General features: G+C 49.7%; 1 protein-coding gene across 7 annotated transcripts in view; it reads right to left on the bottom strand.

The window, feature by feature from the left end:
* The window catches only part of CPLX2 (complexin 2), an 84,114-nt gene extending 64,238 nt beyond the window's left edge, over positions 1–19,876 (bottom strand). For 4 of the 7 annotated variants that reach the window (XM_041750017.1, XM_041750015.1, XM_041750014.1 and 1 more), the window contains exons 1-2: positions 19,398–19,876; positions 7,269–7,369 (exon numbers count right to left, since the gene is read on the bottom strand). In XM_041750017.1, the coding sequence (XP_041605951.1) occupies positions 7,269–7,369; positions 19,398–19,750 (454 nt within the window). In that variant the 5' untranslated portion in view covers positions 19,751–19,876. Of the gene's footprint in view, positions 1–7,268; positions 7,370–18,082; positions 18,226–19,397 lie in introns of those variants that run through there. The other 3 variants (XM_041750018.1, XM_041750020.1, XM_041750021.1) reach the window with 3 other exon arrangements.
* Positions 19,877–20,140: the final 264 nt, after the last annotated feature.

The raw sequence follows: 20,140 nt of genomic DNA, 5'->3' as shown, positions 1-20,140 counted from the left end.
GGAAAATAAGGAGAGGTGGAAAGCTCAAGCTAATGAAATTCTCTCCTCATGCTCGTCCCATTTTTCCAGATGTCTTGAGTTAAATGTACAAATTAAGAGGTGGCTTCTATGTGCTGACTATGAAGAGTCTCATTGCTTCCCATGAACCTGGCTGCCTCTGCCCACCAGCAGCTGGAGTCTACCTGTTGGACCCCAGGAAGCCTCAGCACTGGCAGCTGCTGCCCCGGGTCTGTGCCACAGAGACATGGACTCAGTGGGTCCCATGGGCTCTGCCCTTGAAGTGAGAGCTCACAGGACTGGTTCTGACCAAGGCACTGTGAAGGGACCCAACAAATGCCACTTGTAGGCTGACTTATTGGAGTGGGTGGGAGTTCTCGGCTGGCTCTCCTCCCCTGGCAACCAGTGGTGGAGCCAGCCTGGGTCTCTGAGTCATCGCCTGGAAGGAAGCTACCTGGACAACTGCTTGGCTCCACAGGAGATGAGGGAGACACATGCCTTTCTTGTATTAAAGTCACAGAGGTTTCAGGACTCCTTCATTGCCATTGTTTAACCTAGCCATCTTGACTGCAGTCCCCATATCTCCCCTTTTATTGATGCCACAGTGCCTCGAATGTGTCAGGCACTAGGCAGGGCATGGATGGAAGGCGTGGTGGACACCCTCACCCTCTAGGAAGCATAGTTAAAGAGCAGCAGATGGAAACAAATGAGTTTTTATAACTCGGAGTGCTGTGATAGGAGGAAATACAGGGTCTGTGGGAATCCAGAGAAAGGGTGGCAAAGCAGAGGGCAGAAGGCTTCCTGGAGGAAGTGACTTCTTAGTTGAGTTGTAGTGGATGAAGAGAAGCTAGTTCAGTGGTCACAAACTGGTGGATGTATTGTTTGGTCAGCACAGTATTTAAACTGTTTTTCTGATAGTTAGCAATACTTAAAAAGGAGGAGTCTCATAAAAAAATCTGGAATTGGGGATTTACTTTAAAAAGTCAGGATATCGACCAACAACTGAGGCCATGAGTCTGTATAGCAAGAATTATCTGGAGCTGGCAGTGGCTGCCCCCTTAGACAGGCATGCATTTTCCAGATCACCATAATTCCTTTCATGTATTTGCTCTTGGCCAGCCCTGCAGACAATTGGGTTTGCTGCCCCTGAGTGAGTAATCCTCATTAGACTTCTTCAACCCAGAGATCCTTTTCAGCCATGGGGCTAAGGGACAGGCTTATCTAGCTTTCTCCCTCCCACAGCTCATTAGAGGATCCAGAAGCCCCTCCCTAGAAGTCTGAGGGGCTCCTGTCTTGACTATGGCTGACTACTGGTCCCAGATCAGGACAGTGACCCTGGTCCAGCCAGTGTGGGCAAAAGGAAACCCCAGGGATGGCTCCAAAGAGTTGGGCCTAGGGGACTTCATTGTTCACTCCTCCCTTGGCTCCTCATAGTAGACATTTGCTGCTTTTGGCTGCCCGGAGTCCAGGTCTCCTCTTTTTAGAAATAGTCCCTTGATTTTCTTTTTGAGAGTCATCCCTTCCTCAGTGTTTAAATCTTGGAGGGAGTTTGATCAAGCTTCGTGCTTTCTGCTGGCTAAGCGGAGGAAACAGGACCCAAGCCAGGCCAGCTGGTGCCCCTCCTGGGGCTATGGATCATGAGCAGAGTGATGCAAGGAGGAACAGACATAGTGGCTAATATATCCCACAGGAAGAACTCAGAAAAACTGGCCTCAGTTCCTGCTGCCAGAGCCCTGGTCTGTTCTGGTTCCTGTCCTTTCCTGGGTCTGATCCCCAGCCTTTTGCTTCTAGATGCTATCTGATAACTTCTCAATAACCCCTGGTTCTGTTTGATTTGGTTTCTGTTATTTGCTACCAACAATCATACACAGCCCCTCTCAAAGGCAGTTGTGAATGGTTTGGGTTCACACTGGATTCCCCTGAATGCCAAGCCAAGCTTACATAGGCTGTAGAGGCAGGCTTTTCCTTACCCTCAGCTCCTTCCCTCTCCTCTTCTGGAATCACTAGGTCATCCTTTTGCAGTCCCAGCCTCACCAGAAACCAGAGGACTGGTATTTCTTCCAGGCACACCCTCTGGGGGTAGCCCTGACTATACTGACTGCTGCTGGGCCACTGTTGTCATCCCTGAACTAGCAGCTTAGTCTGGAGGCTCAGGGTCACTTGTCCAGCAGTCTGGCTCCTTAGGATGGGGCCCCCTCTGCCTCCCAGGTCAAGGCTTAACCTAAGTCTGTAGATAAGTCTGGACACATCTTGCCTGTGAGCCCAGCAGGGGCTCTAGAGCTGTGGGACTCCTCTCAGTGCTTCTGACAGACTGGCTTTTCTCTCGATCAAGACCACCTTTATCTTGTTTCCATGCATATATCATCTTGTACTATTACTCACTTTACACCAAACAAAAATAACGCACTGACTTTTTAACCTTTAATACATATATATCTAAGGGGAACATGCTGATCATTCTCATAAACAAGAAACCTGCATCATGTTCTATAAATGGAAGATAATGGTAAAAACAAGGACACAGAAAATACAACATTGTTTTTTAATTTCAGAGGGATACTGTGCTGGAAATCTGGGCCTCTTGGTCCAAAAGGAAGACCAGTAAGTGTTACAGAGGCATTAAGTGGATGCTAACCTCAAATGAGATTTCCTCCCTGATGTAATCAACCGACAAGGAGATAACTCTCTCCCAGGGCTACTTAACTTGTGCCTGAGTAACTCTTAAAATGGCATCATGGACCACTGATGGTTGGTCCCCACCCTGTGGAAAGCAGTTCCTATCTAGCCTGTGCCTGCTCCAAGATCCCGTGGCTAGCTGTCTGTCCAGACTTGACCATGGCTCCCCACTTATACCCACCACACTATTCCAGGCTGACCAGGCCTGGGTGCTTACCTTGCCCCAGTTGATGAACTTGGTTCTAGGTCTAGCCCTTGAATTGAGAGAAGAATACAAGAATGAAGTCTTTAGAGCCCTTCCTAAGTGACAGACACTGATAGGTATTTTACTCAGGTTATCTCAGTTTTCCCTACATTTCATTCATTCAACTACCACCTTCATAATTTCTGCCATATCGGTACTATTCATTTACCTTGTAGTTTTCTTTAAATTGATTTGTCTTTTAGAAAGCTCAGAATTTTATTTCAAAAGGATATGCCATATTTTTTCCATAAATCACAGAGTTCGGTGCGTCAGTTATATTTTTCTAACATGCATCAATTGTGAGCTATTAAAATAATAAATGTTCTTCCATCTACCACTTAAAATCATTGTGTACACCATCAATCACCCATGTACCAGCCCTTGGGAAATACTGTAGCTCCTTAGTTAATTCTCACACATTTCTGGAAGGATGGTTTATAGGTATGAATGTAGAGGCTCAAAGGATTCTCTTCCTGAAGTCCCACAGGCAGAAAGGCTTGGGGCTGAGATTTGAATCCAGACAGTCTAACTCCAAATGCCAAGGCTCTTTTCAACATCAGTCCTTTCCAAATGGATTTTTTTTAAATCCAAAGAATCCGTTAAAAATGAAAATGTGTTTGGAAATCCAATAGATAAAGCAGATAAAATTGGGGTTTTAAAGAATTATTTAAATGGGATTGTTGGATGCAGAGCTTCTTTTTTGGGGGGCGGGGAACTTCTCTTGCCCTAATCCATCATACAATGGCCCTTGAGAACCTGTCTCAGAAGCCCAGGACTCTGAGGAATGTTATTTTGAACCACCCTATCTCTTGACTTCATTTAGTCCAATTTTCCTCATGAGCCAAATTCCTGAGGGACAACTTCTGGGTCTGTGTTATCTTTCCTGGCTGGGCCTTGCTACTTTGGACCTTTGCCATTTTGAAATCTTAAAATTTTCCATCTTACTATCTTGAAATCTTCCATTGGTGTTGAAGGCTTTCTCTGACCTAATTTTTCATTCATCGAACACTGATGTCTAACCTGTATCCATATTTTTAGATAATACAAGAGGAATAGATGTAGTGTCTTTGATGGATTCCCAAGCCCATATGGGAGACGGATAGACACAGTCAAATGGAATAAGATGTGGAGCAGCCCCTGTTCATCTGAGTCTTATTGTTGTCTCAGATCCTGCCTCCTTTAGGTACCTGGTTGCATCCTATATGAAGCAGTGCCTGAGATGGAGCCAATGAAGGGACCCCAGTGGTGCCAGAGATCTTGTCTGATTCCCCCCTATGGTTCTTGGGTCACTGTTCCTTTAGCAACTAATGCCTGATTTAAGTCTGGACTTAGACTCATACCATACTCAGACCCCCAAAACCTCACTCCAATTTACAATTGTGCCAGCATCTGCAGTATGGAGCTCTGACTGGCTCCTGGCCTCAGCCTGCCTTCTACCCTCATGGCAGTCTATGACTACCCCCTGCTCCAACCTAGAGATCTCCCACTGAAGTGGGTTCCCTTAAAGGACCCTTCTCTGCCATGAAGAGAAGAATCTGTCACTCTAAAAATATAGGAAGATCCTGTCTGATTTTCAATAAATTTTAAAGATTACTAAAGGACATTCAGCCTTATGGTGCCTGCCCTCTGACCAAGCCAAAATTTCTACCCTTTTTCCTCAGCCCTGGCTACAGCCCTGGCTCTCTCCAAGATGCCTCCATCTTTGGAAGGCCCTGAATGTCCCCAGAACCATCACCCTTGGGGTTTCTCCTGTGCTGTGGGACCTGGGCTAAGCTAAGCTTGAGTGCTAGGAAGCTTTTTCCTTGGTAGGTCCTAGAGTTGGGTCTATTAGCAAAACCAAAACAAGTCAATTTAAGCCAACTCAACTCAACTCAACTCACTCATTTTAATTCAATGCATACTTACTGTGTATCTCTTTGCCTATTTGTACTACCCTGAGCTAGGTTCTAGTTTTGGGAGAAGTAGGATCCAACAGTTAATAAGACACAATGTTTACTCTCAAGGAGTCTTCTGTTTTGAACCTAGATTCCAGACTCTGATTTTTCCTTGAGCTGAGGGAAATCCTTGCACAAGGGGTTGGAGAAAGAGCTTCCTTTTCTAGCCTGGAGACATCGCAACCAGCAATGTAATATCTAGAGTTTGCTCCTCAAGACTTCTCAAACTACCCTCCTGGGATTGCATGACTTCAAGACTTCAGATTGCAGGTCAGTTGGTCCCTTATCCTTTAGGATATGGTTTATATGGGTCCTGAGTCATTCACTTATTCACAAACTTGCCTTGAGCACTTACCATGTGCTAGACACTTTATAGACATTATCTCATTTAATTCTCACAACAACCATTGTGGATACAAAACCAGTACATGGCCAGTTAGAATTTAGACCAGTGCTAATTCCAAAGCCCATGTTCTTTCTTTCTCACCCCACTGTCTCTTGAAACAACTGGATAGCATCCATAATAAAGGTTGTTTAAACAAACACCTTTCATATGGAGGGAAAGAATGGATTAATGAATATTTTATATAAAGCAAAATCTCACTGAGCCAGGTTATTAGAATTCTTTGAGAAGTGAACTATATAGGGAGATAAAGGGTGACGTTCACAAAAAGCCTTTGTCAAATTTCCATCCCAAAGCCTATTAATAAAATTGATTCATTATAGAATTGGGCAGAGGTGGGTGTTGAGTGGGAGGGAGTCTATTTTTGCATGGATAGAGAACTGGCTTCTAGAGACAAGAAAGAGAGGGTGGGGATAAATGGATGCTTTTTCAAATGAAGAACTAGGGTTCCCCAAGAATTGGTGCTGAGTTTGGTCTTATATAACACTTGAGGCACATGCATTGAGTGCCCAGTGTGTGCAGTTCTTGCAGTAAGTATGGGGGATAGCCCCCAAAAAACCAGACTTAGCTCTTCTCCTGGAGAAGCCCAAAGAGAGAAGTACTCAGTGATATCTCCAAGTTTTCAGAGGACAGGAAGCTCTGGAGAGGTTGAAATGCTAAGACATTGGAGATAAAACTGAAGAAGATGGCCAGGGAAAAGGACAGAGCCCCCATGCAGCAATCAGAAGACTTGAGCTCTAGGACCAGTTCTGTCACTGACTTGCTGTGTGACACTGGTCAAGGTCCTTCCCTTTTCGGGTCCCAGTTTTCCCTCCTATACAAGGAAGGAATTGGACTAGATGCTCTGTAAGGGTGTGGTTTTCTGGATGGAGGACAAGGATATGAAATAGAACCTGGTTATGAGAAAGTCTTTATTTCTTGTGGCAAAAATGTCTCCTTCTGTCCCTGCACTGAGATGGGGGACACTCTCCCTCTGTCTCTCTCATTTGTGAAGAATGAGGATGAGGCAGAGAGCCATGAGGTCTGTGGTGCTGGGGCTCAGAGCCCAGCCTGGAATCCCTCAGTGGCATTCATTGCGAGTGACTCAGCATCATAAATAGCTCCCATCTGGATGAGCAACGATATCTATAGCGATCAAGCGATCTCTATATCCACACACACTCTCTCTGTGCAAATATGTGGCTCACTGTATGCTAAATACGAGGTGGCCTGGAGACGTTCCTCCTCTTAAAAGACTATTTGGTATGAAACTCAAGACTGTTTATTTAAAGAAACAAGTTTACAACTATGCACATTGGATTACTGGTAGTGGGTGGTGGGGAAGAGGCGATGTGGATGAAGGGACTCTGGGTGTGATCCAAGCTTGGGGGCCATCTGACAGAGGGGCTGAGGCCAACCACTCCACCTTCATCCTCTGTCTGCAGCAGGAGGGGTAATGGACACCAATTTGAGATGTTTGGGATGCTGGGGTGAGGGTGCAGGCTGGGGGGTGGGTAGTGTTGAGCTCATCAGCGCAGGAAGCCACAGTTAGCAGAAAGAATATAGGAACTGGGGTGACAGGAGAGCCAGGTTCCAGCCTTGTTCTGCCCTGCCATTGATCTTGAGCAGCTCACTAATTCACTCATTCATTCTTAAAGCATGTACCAAGCACAGACAACATGCACAGGCCACATATTGGGATACAGTCAAGAAAATGTAGGTGAGAATTCAGGCTTAGCCACCTGCCAGCTGTAAATGCTGTCCCCTCTCTGTGCCTCAGCTTCCTTATCTGTAAACTGGGGACAATACTCCCAAAGGTCTAATGCACAAGAAAGTGCCTCTCTGCTGTAAATGGCTCTGACGATGCAAGCTAGCACCATTCCACCACATTGCCCTGTTGATCCAACCCCTTTCTACTTAGAAGTGTTCTTGGTGATCACAGAGGGGAAATGTCATCATGACCCCCTTCAGTAGGGCCCCAGGAGCGGAGGCCCTGAACACCACCCATGGGCATGACCCTGGGAAGTACCCTTACCTTTGCTTCTTGGCTGAGCTGAGATATAGGAGCCTTCAGTCAACGAGCAGAGCAGGTGGCATGCCAGAAATGTACAGCTTCCTGGAGCAGGAGAGAGGGTGCTAAGGGTGAGAAGAGAGGACTTCTGAGGTAGCTGGCTTTCTGAAAGGGCACTGAACCCCAGACTCCACTGAGGACATGCCCTTGCTTCTCCTAAGGCCACCACTGATCCCCTGGGTTCCAGCAAAGGACTGGGCAAGATGGGACCCTACCTGGCATCAGACCCAACCCCTGGCCCCACCTCACCTACTCCCCTGACACCAGTTACCCATCTTGGGCACTGGCTCAGGCAATGCTTGTATGGTACCCCTGACCACACTGCTTTCTGGTTTAAATGTGATTTCTGATCCATGTCAATGGATGGGGTTTACTGTCAGTCATATCTGGGTTTGAATTCTAGCTTTGGGAAAATACATGACATCTCTCCAAGCCTCGGTGTCCTTATGTGTAAAATGGAACTGCAGACAGTGCTGACCTCATACATTCAGTGCCACATAAGCACTTGTTGTAATCACTGTTGTCCTTGTTGACAAGGAATATCTGTGAAGATATCTATTACATTGTAACCCCTCAAATTTTAGTTACCTTCCCTTGCTTTCCCCTGGGAGGAACCAAACATTCCGTAAAAGGCAAGGGCAGGTTCCATGACATTTCCAGAGCCTTGCATGAGTCGACTGAACAGTGCTCTGCAAGGTTGCTAGGTTTGCCTTCTCAGAGTTAGGGTTACTGAGGTTGATGCTCTCCCATTTTACAGAGGAGCACACAGGTGCAGAGAGGGGAGGTCATCTGCTCTGCTTCCCCTGGGGGTGAGTGTGGGGCCAGGCAAGAGCCCACAGTCCCCACTCTAGGCCATCCCCCCTCCAGAGCCCCACAATCAGGGCCTCTCCTGGCTGGATGCTAAAGCTCCAGCAATCGCAGGCACCTGTGTACAACATGGTGCCATGTCCTCCACTGTTTTCCCTCCCTCCTTTAACCACAGTCCTGCTGTGACTCATAGAAGGGAACATTCTTGTATCATTTCCAGAAATGGGAACCGAGGATGTGCCCGGGATACAGTACGGGTGAAGCACGGATTCCAACCAATCAGCTGACCCTAGCGCCTTCCTTGGACTGGTGGTCTTCTGGGACAATCCTGGGAACACGGCACCTAACATCTCGGTCTCCACAGCTCCAAGGCACTCTTACCTCCTCCTACAATCTCCTCCTGTCCCAGTCCCACCACTAGACTAGGAGCTGAGTGAGGAAGGGCCCCGCTGATTCCCCAGAGCCCGGCACTTAGCAGGACTTGATAAATATCTGTTGGGTGAGTGAATGAATGAGTAAATAGTGGCTGAATGACTGTCAGGCTGTGTTCGAAATGCTGGCGACACCGCAGGGAAAAGGGCAAGTATGCTCTGGCTCTCAGGATCCTGATAATATTTGAATTGAAAACTAGTGACTAGATTAGAAACCGGGCAGCTGTGACTGTTCTCTGACTGGCTGGGTGGGGAAGAGGGGAGGGAGTGTTTGCCAGCCTGCTGACTGCCCAGGGAGCACCTTGGAGCAAAAGGTGGCCTCCCTGGCCTCTGGCAGAGCCATCTGTGCTCCGGGTGGGGAGGCTGACCTGTAAGGAGGCCAGGAAAGAAAGGTGGTGCAATTATGTATTTAACGTCTCCCTGCTGCTGAGTCCCCAACAGCTAGCACACTGCCTGACACAGAGTAGGTACTTCAACTTTTGTTCAGTGAATAAAGCCATTTGTTCAAAGGGGCAGGCAGAGTGTGTCAGGATGACTCAGGTCTAAGGGCTTGTGGGGGGATCCCTGGGTGGCGCAGCGGTTTGGCGCCTGCCTTTGGCCCAGGGCGCGATCCTGGAGACCCGGGATCGAGTCCCACGTCAGGCTCCCGGTGCATGGAGCCTGCTTCTCCCTCTGCCTGTGTCTCTGCCTCTCTCTCTATCTCTCTGTGACTATCATAAATAAATAAAAATTAAAAAAAAAAAAATAAGGGCTTGTGGGGATCCAGAGTGCTAAGGATTGGAATTATTATGACGTACACTTGAATGGGGCTTCACTGTTCTCCGAGCCCATTCACACGGCAGTTATTGTTCTCCGGTGCAGGTGAGGGGTACACTGAGAACACGTCAGGTGAGCATGCTGGGTTGGGTGCTCGTGGTATTGACATAAACAACAGGGCGACAGCAGCAGCACTTTCAGTGTCTCTGTGATGGGCCAAGCCCTTCACATCCACAAGCGTGAATGCTCCCATTTGCCTGGCAAGGCCAAGGTCACAATCCCCATCACACAGAGGAGGGTACAGAGACTCAGAGAAGTCCTGATCTTGCACAGTTGGAACCTGGGTCTCACTCTAGGAGTGAGACGTAAAAAGCCCACAGTCTAACGGGGACACAAACAGGAAAGCAGAGAGTTAAAATACAGCGTGACATCCCCCTAAATGCACATTTGTCAGAGGTGCCACACTGCCAGGAGGTATCAGGGGAGGGCTTCCCTGAGAAGGTGAGTCTTGAGCTGAGGCTCAGAGGACAGAGGAGCAGGAAGAGCTTTCCAGGTTAGAGGGAGCAGCATCTGCAAAGGTGTGGAGGAAGCATGGTCTCACTTGGAGGAATTTCGTTTGGCCAGATTCTTGGGGAGAAAGATGAGGGTGGAAGTTTTTGGGGCAGGTTATAAGGAGCTATATTGGGGCGCGGGCTTCACCCAGAGGATGATGGAGAGCCACTGCAGGGCTCAGCCTTGTGCTCTAGGGAGCTCCTTCCTGGGGCAGGGGCAGGAGTGGGGGAATGGGAGGATTGGTAGCAGGACTTGTGCTTGATGAGGTCTGGGCTAGAGGGAGAATCGGACTCTGCCTGGCTTGGGTGGTGCATGGAGATGGAGGGTCTGTGAAAATCAACTCTCCCATTGGCTGATCCACCCTGTGGAATTGGAGGTCCTCCCCAACCCTCAAGAAGGTTGTGGCAGGTCCTAGTCTCTGTCCCAGGCCCAGCCCCAGCCCCAGCCAAGCCCTCCTCTGCCACTTGACTGCTCCCAAACTGTGTCCTAGCAACCTCACAGCCCTCACCTTGGCAACGAGGGCTTCTGCACTCTCTTCCAGATAGACCTGAAAAGGAAGGTGGGGCTGGAATGCCTCCGGTCCACTAGATCTACTCAGGGAACCAGCCTGGGGCACCCCCACCGCACAGCCCCACAGTCCGGGGTTCATGAGGCAGAGGCTGGCTAATCAGATGCAGGACATGGGTGTGGACTCAGGATAGGACTCTGGACTTGCAGCCTGGTGAGCTGGCTTTTGACCCCTGGGCTGCCACTCTGAGTGACCTTGGATGAGCCTCTTCCCCTCCCTGGGCCACAGGTTTTTCTTCTGTACAATAAGGAGATTGAACAACACCATCTCTAGAGTCTAATATTATCTTATTCCATTTCTGACCTTTCCCCATGGTTACTGGTTGGATGCTCTGTTGCTGGCACAGATTTTAGTGTCAGATTCTGGGGGTTTAAATCCTGGTTTGCAGGGCGCCTGGGTGGCTCAGTAAGTTAAGCATCCAACTCTTGGTTTCAGCTCAGGTCATGATTTCAGGGTCATGAGATCAAGCCCTGAGTGGGGCTCTATGCTCCACCAGCCCTCTATTTCTCTCCCTCTCTGTCCCCTCTGCTCCTTGCCCCCTGCTCCTGTTTTCTCTCTCTCTCTAAAATAAATTAATTAAAAAAAAATCCTGGTTTACTTGGCCAAATCACTCTACCTCTCTGAGCCTAGATTTTTTTCCCTCTGTAAAATGAATATATTTTATGGTATCGTGCCCAAGAGGTTATGAGAAGAAATGGTATAAATGAAAATATAAGTGGCAAGGAGCTATGCAAACGTGACCTATTTCATCACATGGGCTGTGCTCAGTAAGCATTTACTGAACCCCCTCCACCTCTCCCACAACCAGCAAGCATTTACTGAACACCTACTGTGTGCCAAGCATTGTGCTAAGGTTTTACTCATATTATGTGATTTCATCTTCACCACAACCATGTAAGGTATTTGCTATTATTCCCATTTTCCAGATGAACAAGGGAAGGCTGATATGGTTCTGTATAGAAGGAGCTCAGCTTTAAAACTTGACCACTTAATATTTAATGAGGTGCTCACCTCAGATTCCTTCTCTCTACTGCTCAAGTTTTTCCCCTTGCCCGAAGTCAGGATCTCCTTCAGGGTTTGGTGGGTGGGCAAAGGGGCAGTACTATCATTTGTTTATTGAGCATCTTCAAAGTCCAAGAATTGAGCAGCGTCTCAGGCTTTTCCGTGCATGCCAATCCCTGGTGGGAGAGGGGGGTTGGGTGGGTCTGAGATGCAGCTGAGATTCTGCTTTTCTAATGAGTTCCTAGGAGATGCTGATGCTGCTGGTCCAGGGACCACACTTCCAGCAGCCAGGTGCTGGAGGACTTCAAATATTATCTTATTGAATTCTGGGTGCTAGGTCTTTTTAGCTCTGGGGTTACAGGTGGGGACACTGAGGCTTGAGAGGCAATGTACCTCACTCAGGGTCCCATAGCATACAAGGGGTGATTTCGAACTTAGGTCTGCTTGGGAGTATGTGGTGCCAGGGATTGCATGCCAGGTGTTACCTCCTGGCTGTGAGGTCCCTGCTTAGGCTTCTGTCTCCACAGCCAAGGCAGAGGGTGGTCCCTGAGGCACCTACTGGGAATTGTTTTGTACTGTTTGTCATGAGCAGACCAGTTTTGGGTTCTGGCTTCCAGTGAGAACAGAGCCCTGGCCCAGGAAGTGTCCCTGTAGTTGAATGAACATCTCAGAATCAGGATTAGATTCTGTGCATGTATGACTCACCCCATGTGTCTTACCCTCAACCTGGCCCTTTTGGAATCCTGTCCTTATTTGAAAATTTTATTTATGTTTATTTTTAAAAATACTATGTTTGCTTATTTGAGAGAGAGAGAGACAGAGACAGAGACAGAGGAGAGCAGGGGGAGGGGGAGAGGCAGAGCGAGAGGGAGAAGCAGACTCCCTGTTGAGTAGGGAGCCTGGATTCAATCTTGGGACTCCAAGATCATGACCTTGGAGCCAAAGGCAGATGCTTAACCAGTTGAGCCACCAAAGGCAGGTGCCCCTTTCTTTGAAAATTGTAATGTTTCATTCATCATGGATTTTGGGGGCACTAATTTTGTTTTTAAAAAATATTGCACCAGATGTTATTCATTTTGGTGACTGAGCTTTTTAACATCCCTTTACATTTTGTACCTGAGACAGGTGCCTCTCTCCCTTGCCTCATCCCAGTTCTGGCCAGCCCTATGTTTCTCCCACCCCCTCCTGCCTCATGGCATTAGGATGCTGCCTGCAAGGTGCTGCGGTGCCCACCCAGCAGCCAGCCAGCCGATGCATTTATTTCTCAGCAGGGGAATCCATCACTTTGCTTGCCTTTTGGCTGACCTGCTCTAGAGATGGAAGCAGGAACTGTGGGCCTAATGGGGGTCCGGGTGATCCCTCTGATGTGGGCTTTGCTCCATCAGGCCCCTTACCAGTGAGAAGAGGAAGCGAAGTGACTTCACTGCAGTCTAGATTATGCCACCCCTCTGCTTCACCCAGTCTTTAAGGCCCTGCCTGCTCTCTGCCCTTATCTCTACCACCCGCTCCCTCTCTTCCTCAGCTTCTTACCTCAGCACGGTCTGCCTCGACACTTGTCCCATGGCCAGCAGCTTCTCCCTGTCTAGATGTCAGCTTCAGTGCCTGTTCCTTAAATCCCTATCTGTCTTACACCAACAGCTCCTGCCTCCTTGATACATCCTCTCCTATTTCCTTCCTAGCACCTTTATGACTTTGTGAAATTATTTTATTGCTTTTCTGTCTCCACTCTAGAATGTGAACTCAGGGAAAGCATGGACCTTATCCTGTCTATCTTATTCTTCATTGGCTTTTCAGCTCTCAGATAGTTATTGGCCAATCATGGGTGTTCAGTGAGTATTGAGGAATCAGTGAACCATACCCTGGGCTTCAGTTTCCAGCTCTCTGAAATGGGATTGCAACCTGAACCCAGCACGGTCAGAATCAAAAGTAAAATGACCCAGTTTGGGGCCAGCAGTATTATCCCTCTTGTTTAGCTGATGAACTTGAAGCTCGGAGAAATATGGGACTTGTCCAAAGTCACCGGCCAAGAAATGAAGGGGCTGGGGCTCTCTCCAGTTTGGAGAAGTGCCTGGCCCCACACCCTGCCCAGAGCAGGAGTCCAGGAATGGGATAGCTAGATCTGAGTTCCTCCGAGTCTCTTGCCATCTGCTGCTTGAACTGCAAGACCCTCCTTTGCCTGCCAGGCTGTCACAGCTTCCTGACGATTCAGAGATGAGAATTCTAATGGCTGTTTTCTTGTGGAACACAAAGGCCTGCCTCTTGCAAATGTAGAGATACATTTTCTCCGCATTGGCAATCACTACGCTGGATGTCTGGGGAAAGCTTTTCATCTGCCAAGCACTTCACCAAGATTAACTTCTGAACCTGTGCAGCAATGCTTGTTGCAGCTTGAGTGGGTGTCTGGGGCAGTGTGGGCAGCAGTATCTTCAGTCACAGGGGGAGCGGGGGTTTAGAGGGCATGAGGCCCCCAAGTCAATATCACTAGTTTAGTCAGTTTTCCTGAGGGCAGTTTCTCCACTGTTGGAAATACACTGACCTTGAGGATTCAAGGTTTCTGATCTTCCTTGCATGATGTAGTCATTGGTTTAGCAAATCCTGAGAATTTCCTAGGCACCCTTCTACTCCTAAGGATGCAATGGGGGAACAAAAGATATACTGCCCTAACCTTCCTACAATATTGAAGCAGTAGGGGGACCAATGACAGCGTTCCACCTGTAACTGGCTGTGTGACTGTGGGTAGGTCCCTCTCCCTCTCCAGGCCTTTGGGTTTAAGCTTACTCTCCTCCCCTGGTTCTCCTGCTTCAAGGCCTCTGATGGCCCCTTGTTGCTCACAGAGAAGATGAGCATCTCTGGCTTGGTCTTCAAGGTCCCTCAGAGTTGGGCTCTATCTACTTGACCTTTCCCAGCATAGGTTCCTGCTCTCCCACTTCCATTCACTCCATTTTTATTTACCAACACACATAACAGCACTGTCTAAGTGCTTGCCAGGCACTGTCTGAGGGCTTCACAAAATTTAACTTCCTTGACCCTCACAGAACTCCCTTAAAATAAATATTGGGATTCTCGTCATCCCCACTTTCAAGATGAGGACCCTGAGACACGGAGAAGTAAGCAACTTGTGTTAAGTCCATACAGCTATGAAATGGTGTGGCTGGGATTTGAACCCCGGCAGCCTGGCCACCAGCTCATGCCCTCTGTCCTTGGTACCAGCCCTGCTCTATCCTTTCCTAGCTGTGCTCCAACAGCCATTGTCCACTTCCACAAAGTCCTCCCTGATGCCTCCCAGGTTCAATGAGTTCTTAGCTCTGTGTTCCCACAATGCCTTGCACATCCCTCCCCATGGCAGCCCTTCCCCCAGGGCTCTGCTATTCTGGTTCCTCTGCTGGGTGCTGAACACTTCAATGGTTGCTGAGCACCTCAATGGGTGAAGCTGTGTCTCACCCTCTCTGCTTGCTCTTTGCCTAGCCCAGCAGGTTCACATCATCCATTCTCCATGCAGTAACCAGAGGCATCTTTTTAAAGCAAAATCAGTTTATATCACTCTCCTGCTTAAAATCATCCAGTGACAATCCATTGCATTTAGAATAAAATCCCAAATCTTGACCCTGGCATAGAAGGCTCTGTGTGAGGCACTGGTCTCTGTCCCCTCTCTACCCTCATTTGCTGCCACTCTTCCCCTTGCTTCCTGCTCCAGCCACACTGGTCTTTTCTTGTCTGTCCCCAAAGAGACCAGGCTCACATTTAGGGCCTCTTCCAGAGCTATTTCCTTTGCTGGGGTGTTTGGCCCCACATCGTCACATGACTGACTTCTTGTTATTTGGGCTTGAGTTTCCCGTAGCCATTTCAGATAGACCCTTCCTATCTATCTGTTTGCTTAAATGTTTTTTATTAATTTTTAAATTGTTATTAACAATTATGTCTACTGCAAGTCTGTAAGTCGCATGGGAACAGGCATGTGAGGTGTCTTGTTCATACCTAGAACCATGCCTGACCCAGAACAGCCACTCAATGAGTAAATGTTGGAAGAGGAATAAATGCTCGCTAAGGTCCCTTTGGAATCTTACCTATTGCAATTCAACTAGGCCCGGATAATATAATGTAATACAGCCTTCCCCTTCTATCTGAAAGTAGAGTGTTCTTATGAAACCTTTTGTAAACCGAAATGGTGTAAAGCAAAGAAGCAATCACCCTTTTGTAAAAGTGAAATCCTCTTCAAATTTCTTTTGGTAAAAAAAAAAAAAAAATTTCTTTTGGTTAGCAAAGACGAGTACTAATGTAGGTTCCACAAAAGTGATATGACATAATGCAAACTTGTAGCTAGCAGGGAAAACATGGATAATCTTAATAAAATAAAATATAATTTAATAATATAATGTATGTAATATATCCGAATTGGTCTCACCTCAGACTAAAAGCTGGGATAATTTCACAAACTGAAATTTACTATCTTTATCACCTTCCTACAGCTTGGCCTACAGTCATACTCCAGAAGTGAGACAATTTTATTGACCATTCTCTGCTGACTTCTCTTCACCAGAGATGCTTAGAACTCCTTATGTGTGCTTTAATTTGCCCACCTAAGACTCGGACTTGTGAGATACTGCCTTCCCCATTTGCAGGGAGGGACGTCCCTGAAAAGCAAAATGCTGACTTGTGAAGTGCCCAGAGCCCGATGGGAGCACACATACCTGTCACAGTCATCATATTTCATCAGTAACAGGAGAGACTTCATGCTCCAGAAAGGCACAAGAACTCTGAGTTGTGCCAGAACCTGGGCCAAACACTATTTGTACCTCAGAGTCTGTAGCTGAGAGAGATGTGCAGCCCAATTCAGGGCAAATGGAAAAAGAGAGGCTTAATATTCATCATTCAAGCAGGATGGGCAAAACTGTACAGAAATGAGGTCTGGGTGTCTGACTGAAGAAATTTGTTAATGAGAACCAAGTGATGAGACAGGAGATGCACACAGTGGCCAGAATATAGGTACCACTGTCATAGACATTCTTCAGAAGGATATGGAAGGGAAACATGTCAAGGTGTCTCAAAGACCAACTACCATACATTGCCATCCTCTGAGAACCAGGAAGGACATTTCTTGTCCTACTTCCCTCTCTTCCTTCCAGCTCTTTGAGCTTGGGAAGGAAATGGCATCCCAAGCTTATGGCTTGAAAAACTCTAAGACCTAATCTTCCAGGCAGAATGGTGAACTGACAAGAACTCTCTCTTGATTATGAGTTCAAAGGTCTTGTCTCTGGTCTCAGCACTGTAGAACTTTGTGTAAATTCCTCTCTATTTCTGACTCTTCCTCATCTATAAAATGTGGCTGTTGGGTTTGATGATTTTCAAATCAGAGACTTCCATGACTTCAAGCCTTCTGTTCTCATAACATTATGGTTCAGATTAGTTTGAAAGGGAAGCTCTTACTTTTGTCTTTTTCTTTATGGGTCTCAATTTGTCTTTGGGTCAGCCGTGAAAATAGTTACTGGTCTCTAGCCACAGTGTAGATAGTGAAGATAAACAATTCTGGCTTGGTAAAATCTGTTGAGGCTGATGACCCTCCATTTTTTCTGAACTAGTTTCTCTAATGCACATGGCTCATCACCATAGAGTGGACCTCTCTCAAAACCTACCGCTAAGCCACAGGAACAGTTAGAACAGATTGTGGAAGGAAAGTCATAGCTTGAGTTAGAGACTTCCAAGGTAGAACAACATTTGAATGGCAGGGTGTTGTTGTTGATGTTAAAATCTTTCTGCACTAAATGATATGATGTCTTGGGTTTGCTTCAAAATAAGCTCTGTGTGTATGTGTGTGTGTGTGAGTGTGATCAGAGTGGGTGTGGGTATAGATGAAACAAAATCGGCCAACTGTTGAAGCTTGATGATGGATACGTGGGGGTTTATTATACTATTCTTTCTATTTTTTAAAATACGGTTGAAATATTTCATCACAGAAGGCCCTTTGGGGACTGGCTACAGCTTTCCTCTCTACTCTCATTTCACAGTCCCCATCCCGAGGACTCTCCAGCACATTGGCATCACCCTGGTGGCTCTGATCTCACATCTCCTGGCCTTTACACACAGTTCCATCTGTTTGAGATACCTTTCCCCTTGTCTCCCCACAGCTCATCATTCCTGCCTCTGAGATCCCATTGCCATGTGTACTCACCTTAATTATAGCACTTATCTCATCCTATTGCAACTGATTTCTTTTCTGCTTCCTCTGCTGGTCTATGCCCTCCCCAGGACACTTCTCTGTTTCCCCAGTGCACAGCCAGTGCATATAAGAGATCTTCAGCGCATGTTTACAGAGGGACTAGTAGCAGAAACGGTAGCTCGTTTTTGTTTTGTTTTTTTTTTGAGTACTTTTTGTGTACCAGGCACTGCCCTAAGCTCATTATATAGGCATTTCATTAAATCCTCACCACAGGTGGGGGTATCTTAACCTGGCCTTTCAGAAGGTCAGTCTCGTAAGGTTACCTGCTAGTAAGTGACAGAGCTCAGATTTTGGACTCAGAATGGAAAAAGCTCGGCTCTTCTGTCTGCATCTGGGGTTTTGAAAAGGCTTCTCCGTGAATGTTACACAACAGGGGCAGGATTTGGGGGAGCTTGAGCTTTAGGCCCATTTCTGCTACTAAGTGGCTGAGTGACCTTGGGCAACTCACCTCAGCCCTCTACGCCAACTCTGGATTCTGCTTGTCTCGGGGCCTCGGGTCTCCGGTAGAGACTACCAGTGATGGAGAGGGTCACCGAGGCAAGGGCCCTCGGGGCTTGGGCTCGCACGGAAAAGGTTTCCTCTTACCCGTTTGGTTTCTGCCGCCCCGCCGAGCTGGCTTCCCAGTGTGGGGAGCTGCCCGTTTCTCATGCTCTTTCAGCCTCTTTTCTTACTAACTGCAGCCTCCCGGAGCCAAGCCGCCATTCAGGACCTGGTGCCGGGGTCCCTCCCTTCCCCCTCTTTCCTCTGGGGCATCACTTCGGAGGCGGGGGCGGAACCCTGGGCAGGAAGGAGGGGAAGCAAGTGGCTGCCCGGTTCCCGAGGCTTCCCCGCGGCTTCTCGGCCCCCTCCCCCCACGGAAACTCAGCCTCACACTTTCTAGGGATGTTCCGGGGACAGCCTGAGTCAGAGACTGCAGTTTGTCAGCCTCGGGCGTCGGTGTTGGGCTCTCGGAAGGGAGTCCGCGGTCCTGAGCGAGGGCGGAGGCGGGGGTCTGGGGGGCGGGGTGGGGGGCGGTGGGGGTGGGGCGGGGTGGGGTGCGGTGGGGGCGGGGCGGGGCGGGGTGGGGGTGGGGCGGGCGGCGCCTTCCTCCCTTCCCGCCTGGGCCCAGCCCGCCGCCCGGGAGTCCAGCGCCCCTCCGTGCCTGCCTCCCCTCCCACCCTCTTTCCGCCTTCCAGCTGGGACCCGCCATTGCGCGGCCAGGCCTTGGCAAGCTGCAGACCCAAGCCAGAGCCTCGAGCCCGTGACTGCGCTCCCTCCGCCACTCGCCGCGGGCGCTGCCCCGGGGGAAGCCGACGTCCCCGGTCGGCGAAGCCAGAGGCCCCGGCGCCGCGGCGTCGTTCGCGGCTCGCGGGGAGCGGGGAGCGGGCGGCCGGCAGGGGCTGCTGCCGCCGCGGTGCTGACGCGGGGAGCGGAGTCGGCGGGGACTCGGGGCGGTCCTCGGAGGCCGTGGCGCTGAGCCCGGACCCCGGGACGGGGAGCGGCGGGCGGCCGTCGCCCGCGGGTGCAGGGCCGACCCGGCCGCGGGAGCCGTCCCCGGGGTGTGCTGCAGCCGGGAGCCCGCGGCGGCCCCCGCCTCTCCCGGAGGGGCCGGAGGCGGCTGAGAGCGGCCGGAGAAGCGGGGCGGGCCGGAGGAGGCGGCCCCGAGGCAGCGCGGGGCGCGGGGCCTGGGCCGGGGTCGCCGCGGCGAAGCGGCTCGAAGCTGCTGGGCGGAGGGCGCGGAGGGCGGCGCAGGGCGGCGGCGAGCGAGCGCGCGTTCTACGAACCTGTTGGAGGCTGCAGCTCCTCCGCGGCCGACGCGGGCGCCCGGACCGAGGTTCCGGCGCGCGTCCTCCCCCTTCCGCACTCCTCCGCCGGGGCGCTGCCTCCTGCCTGGGCTAGCACCTGTGCTCGCGGGGGGCGCCCAGCCCTCTCGGTCCGCCCGAGGTCCGCCGAGCCGCGGGGCACAAAGCCGAGAGGCCTCCCCCAAGGGCAGACCCGCTCCCAGGGAGACCCAAGCTTCCTGAGAGAGGAGGCGGGGGCTAGCGACGGGGACGAGAGAGGGCGCCAGCCGCGAAACCTGCAGGGAGACGGGGGGAGCGCCCCATAGACTCCGTTCTGCCCTGAAGTTTGGGAGCATGGGGCCCTGTTACCTGGAGGACAGAGGGCAGCCTGCCTTGGGAGTCTGCCCTACCCGCCCCCCTCCCGCATTTCCGTGACCAAGAGGCAAACGCAGGTCGCGTACTTGCTCGGTCGCAGCACCTCTAGCGAGTGCCTCTGATCTCTCCCTCCAGGCAGTCATCTACCCACCCCCTCCTAGAGCTTGCCAAAGCTTCCGCATATACAGTGCATCATAAATAAGATGCAAACTCTCTGGTGTGGCACTGAAGGTCCTTCTCCAGCAAGATCCAGGGCCTCCTTTCTAGGTGTGTTCCCACCGGAACAGATAACCACTCATTCTGAACAGGTTCACCCCAGTGCCTTAGCATCTGCTGCTCCCTTTGACTGGAACATTCTTTCCCCTTACTGC

This window comes from Vulpes lagopus, chromosome 3, assembly GCF_018345385.1.
Source record: "Vulpes lagopus strain Blue_001 chromosome 3, ASM1834538v1, whole genome shotgun sequence".
Lineage (NCBI taxonomy): Eukaryota > Metazoa > Chordata > Mammalia > Carnivora > Canidae > Vulpes > Vulpes lagopus.
This window is presented reverse-complemented; position numbering and strand designations above follow the sequence as displayed.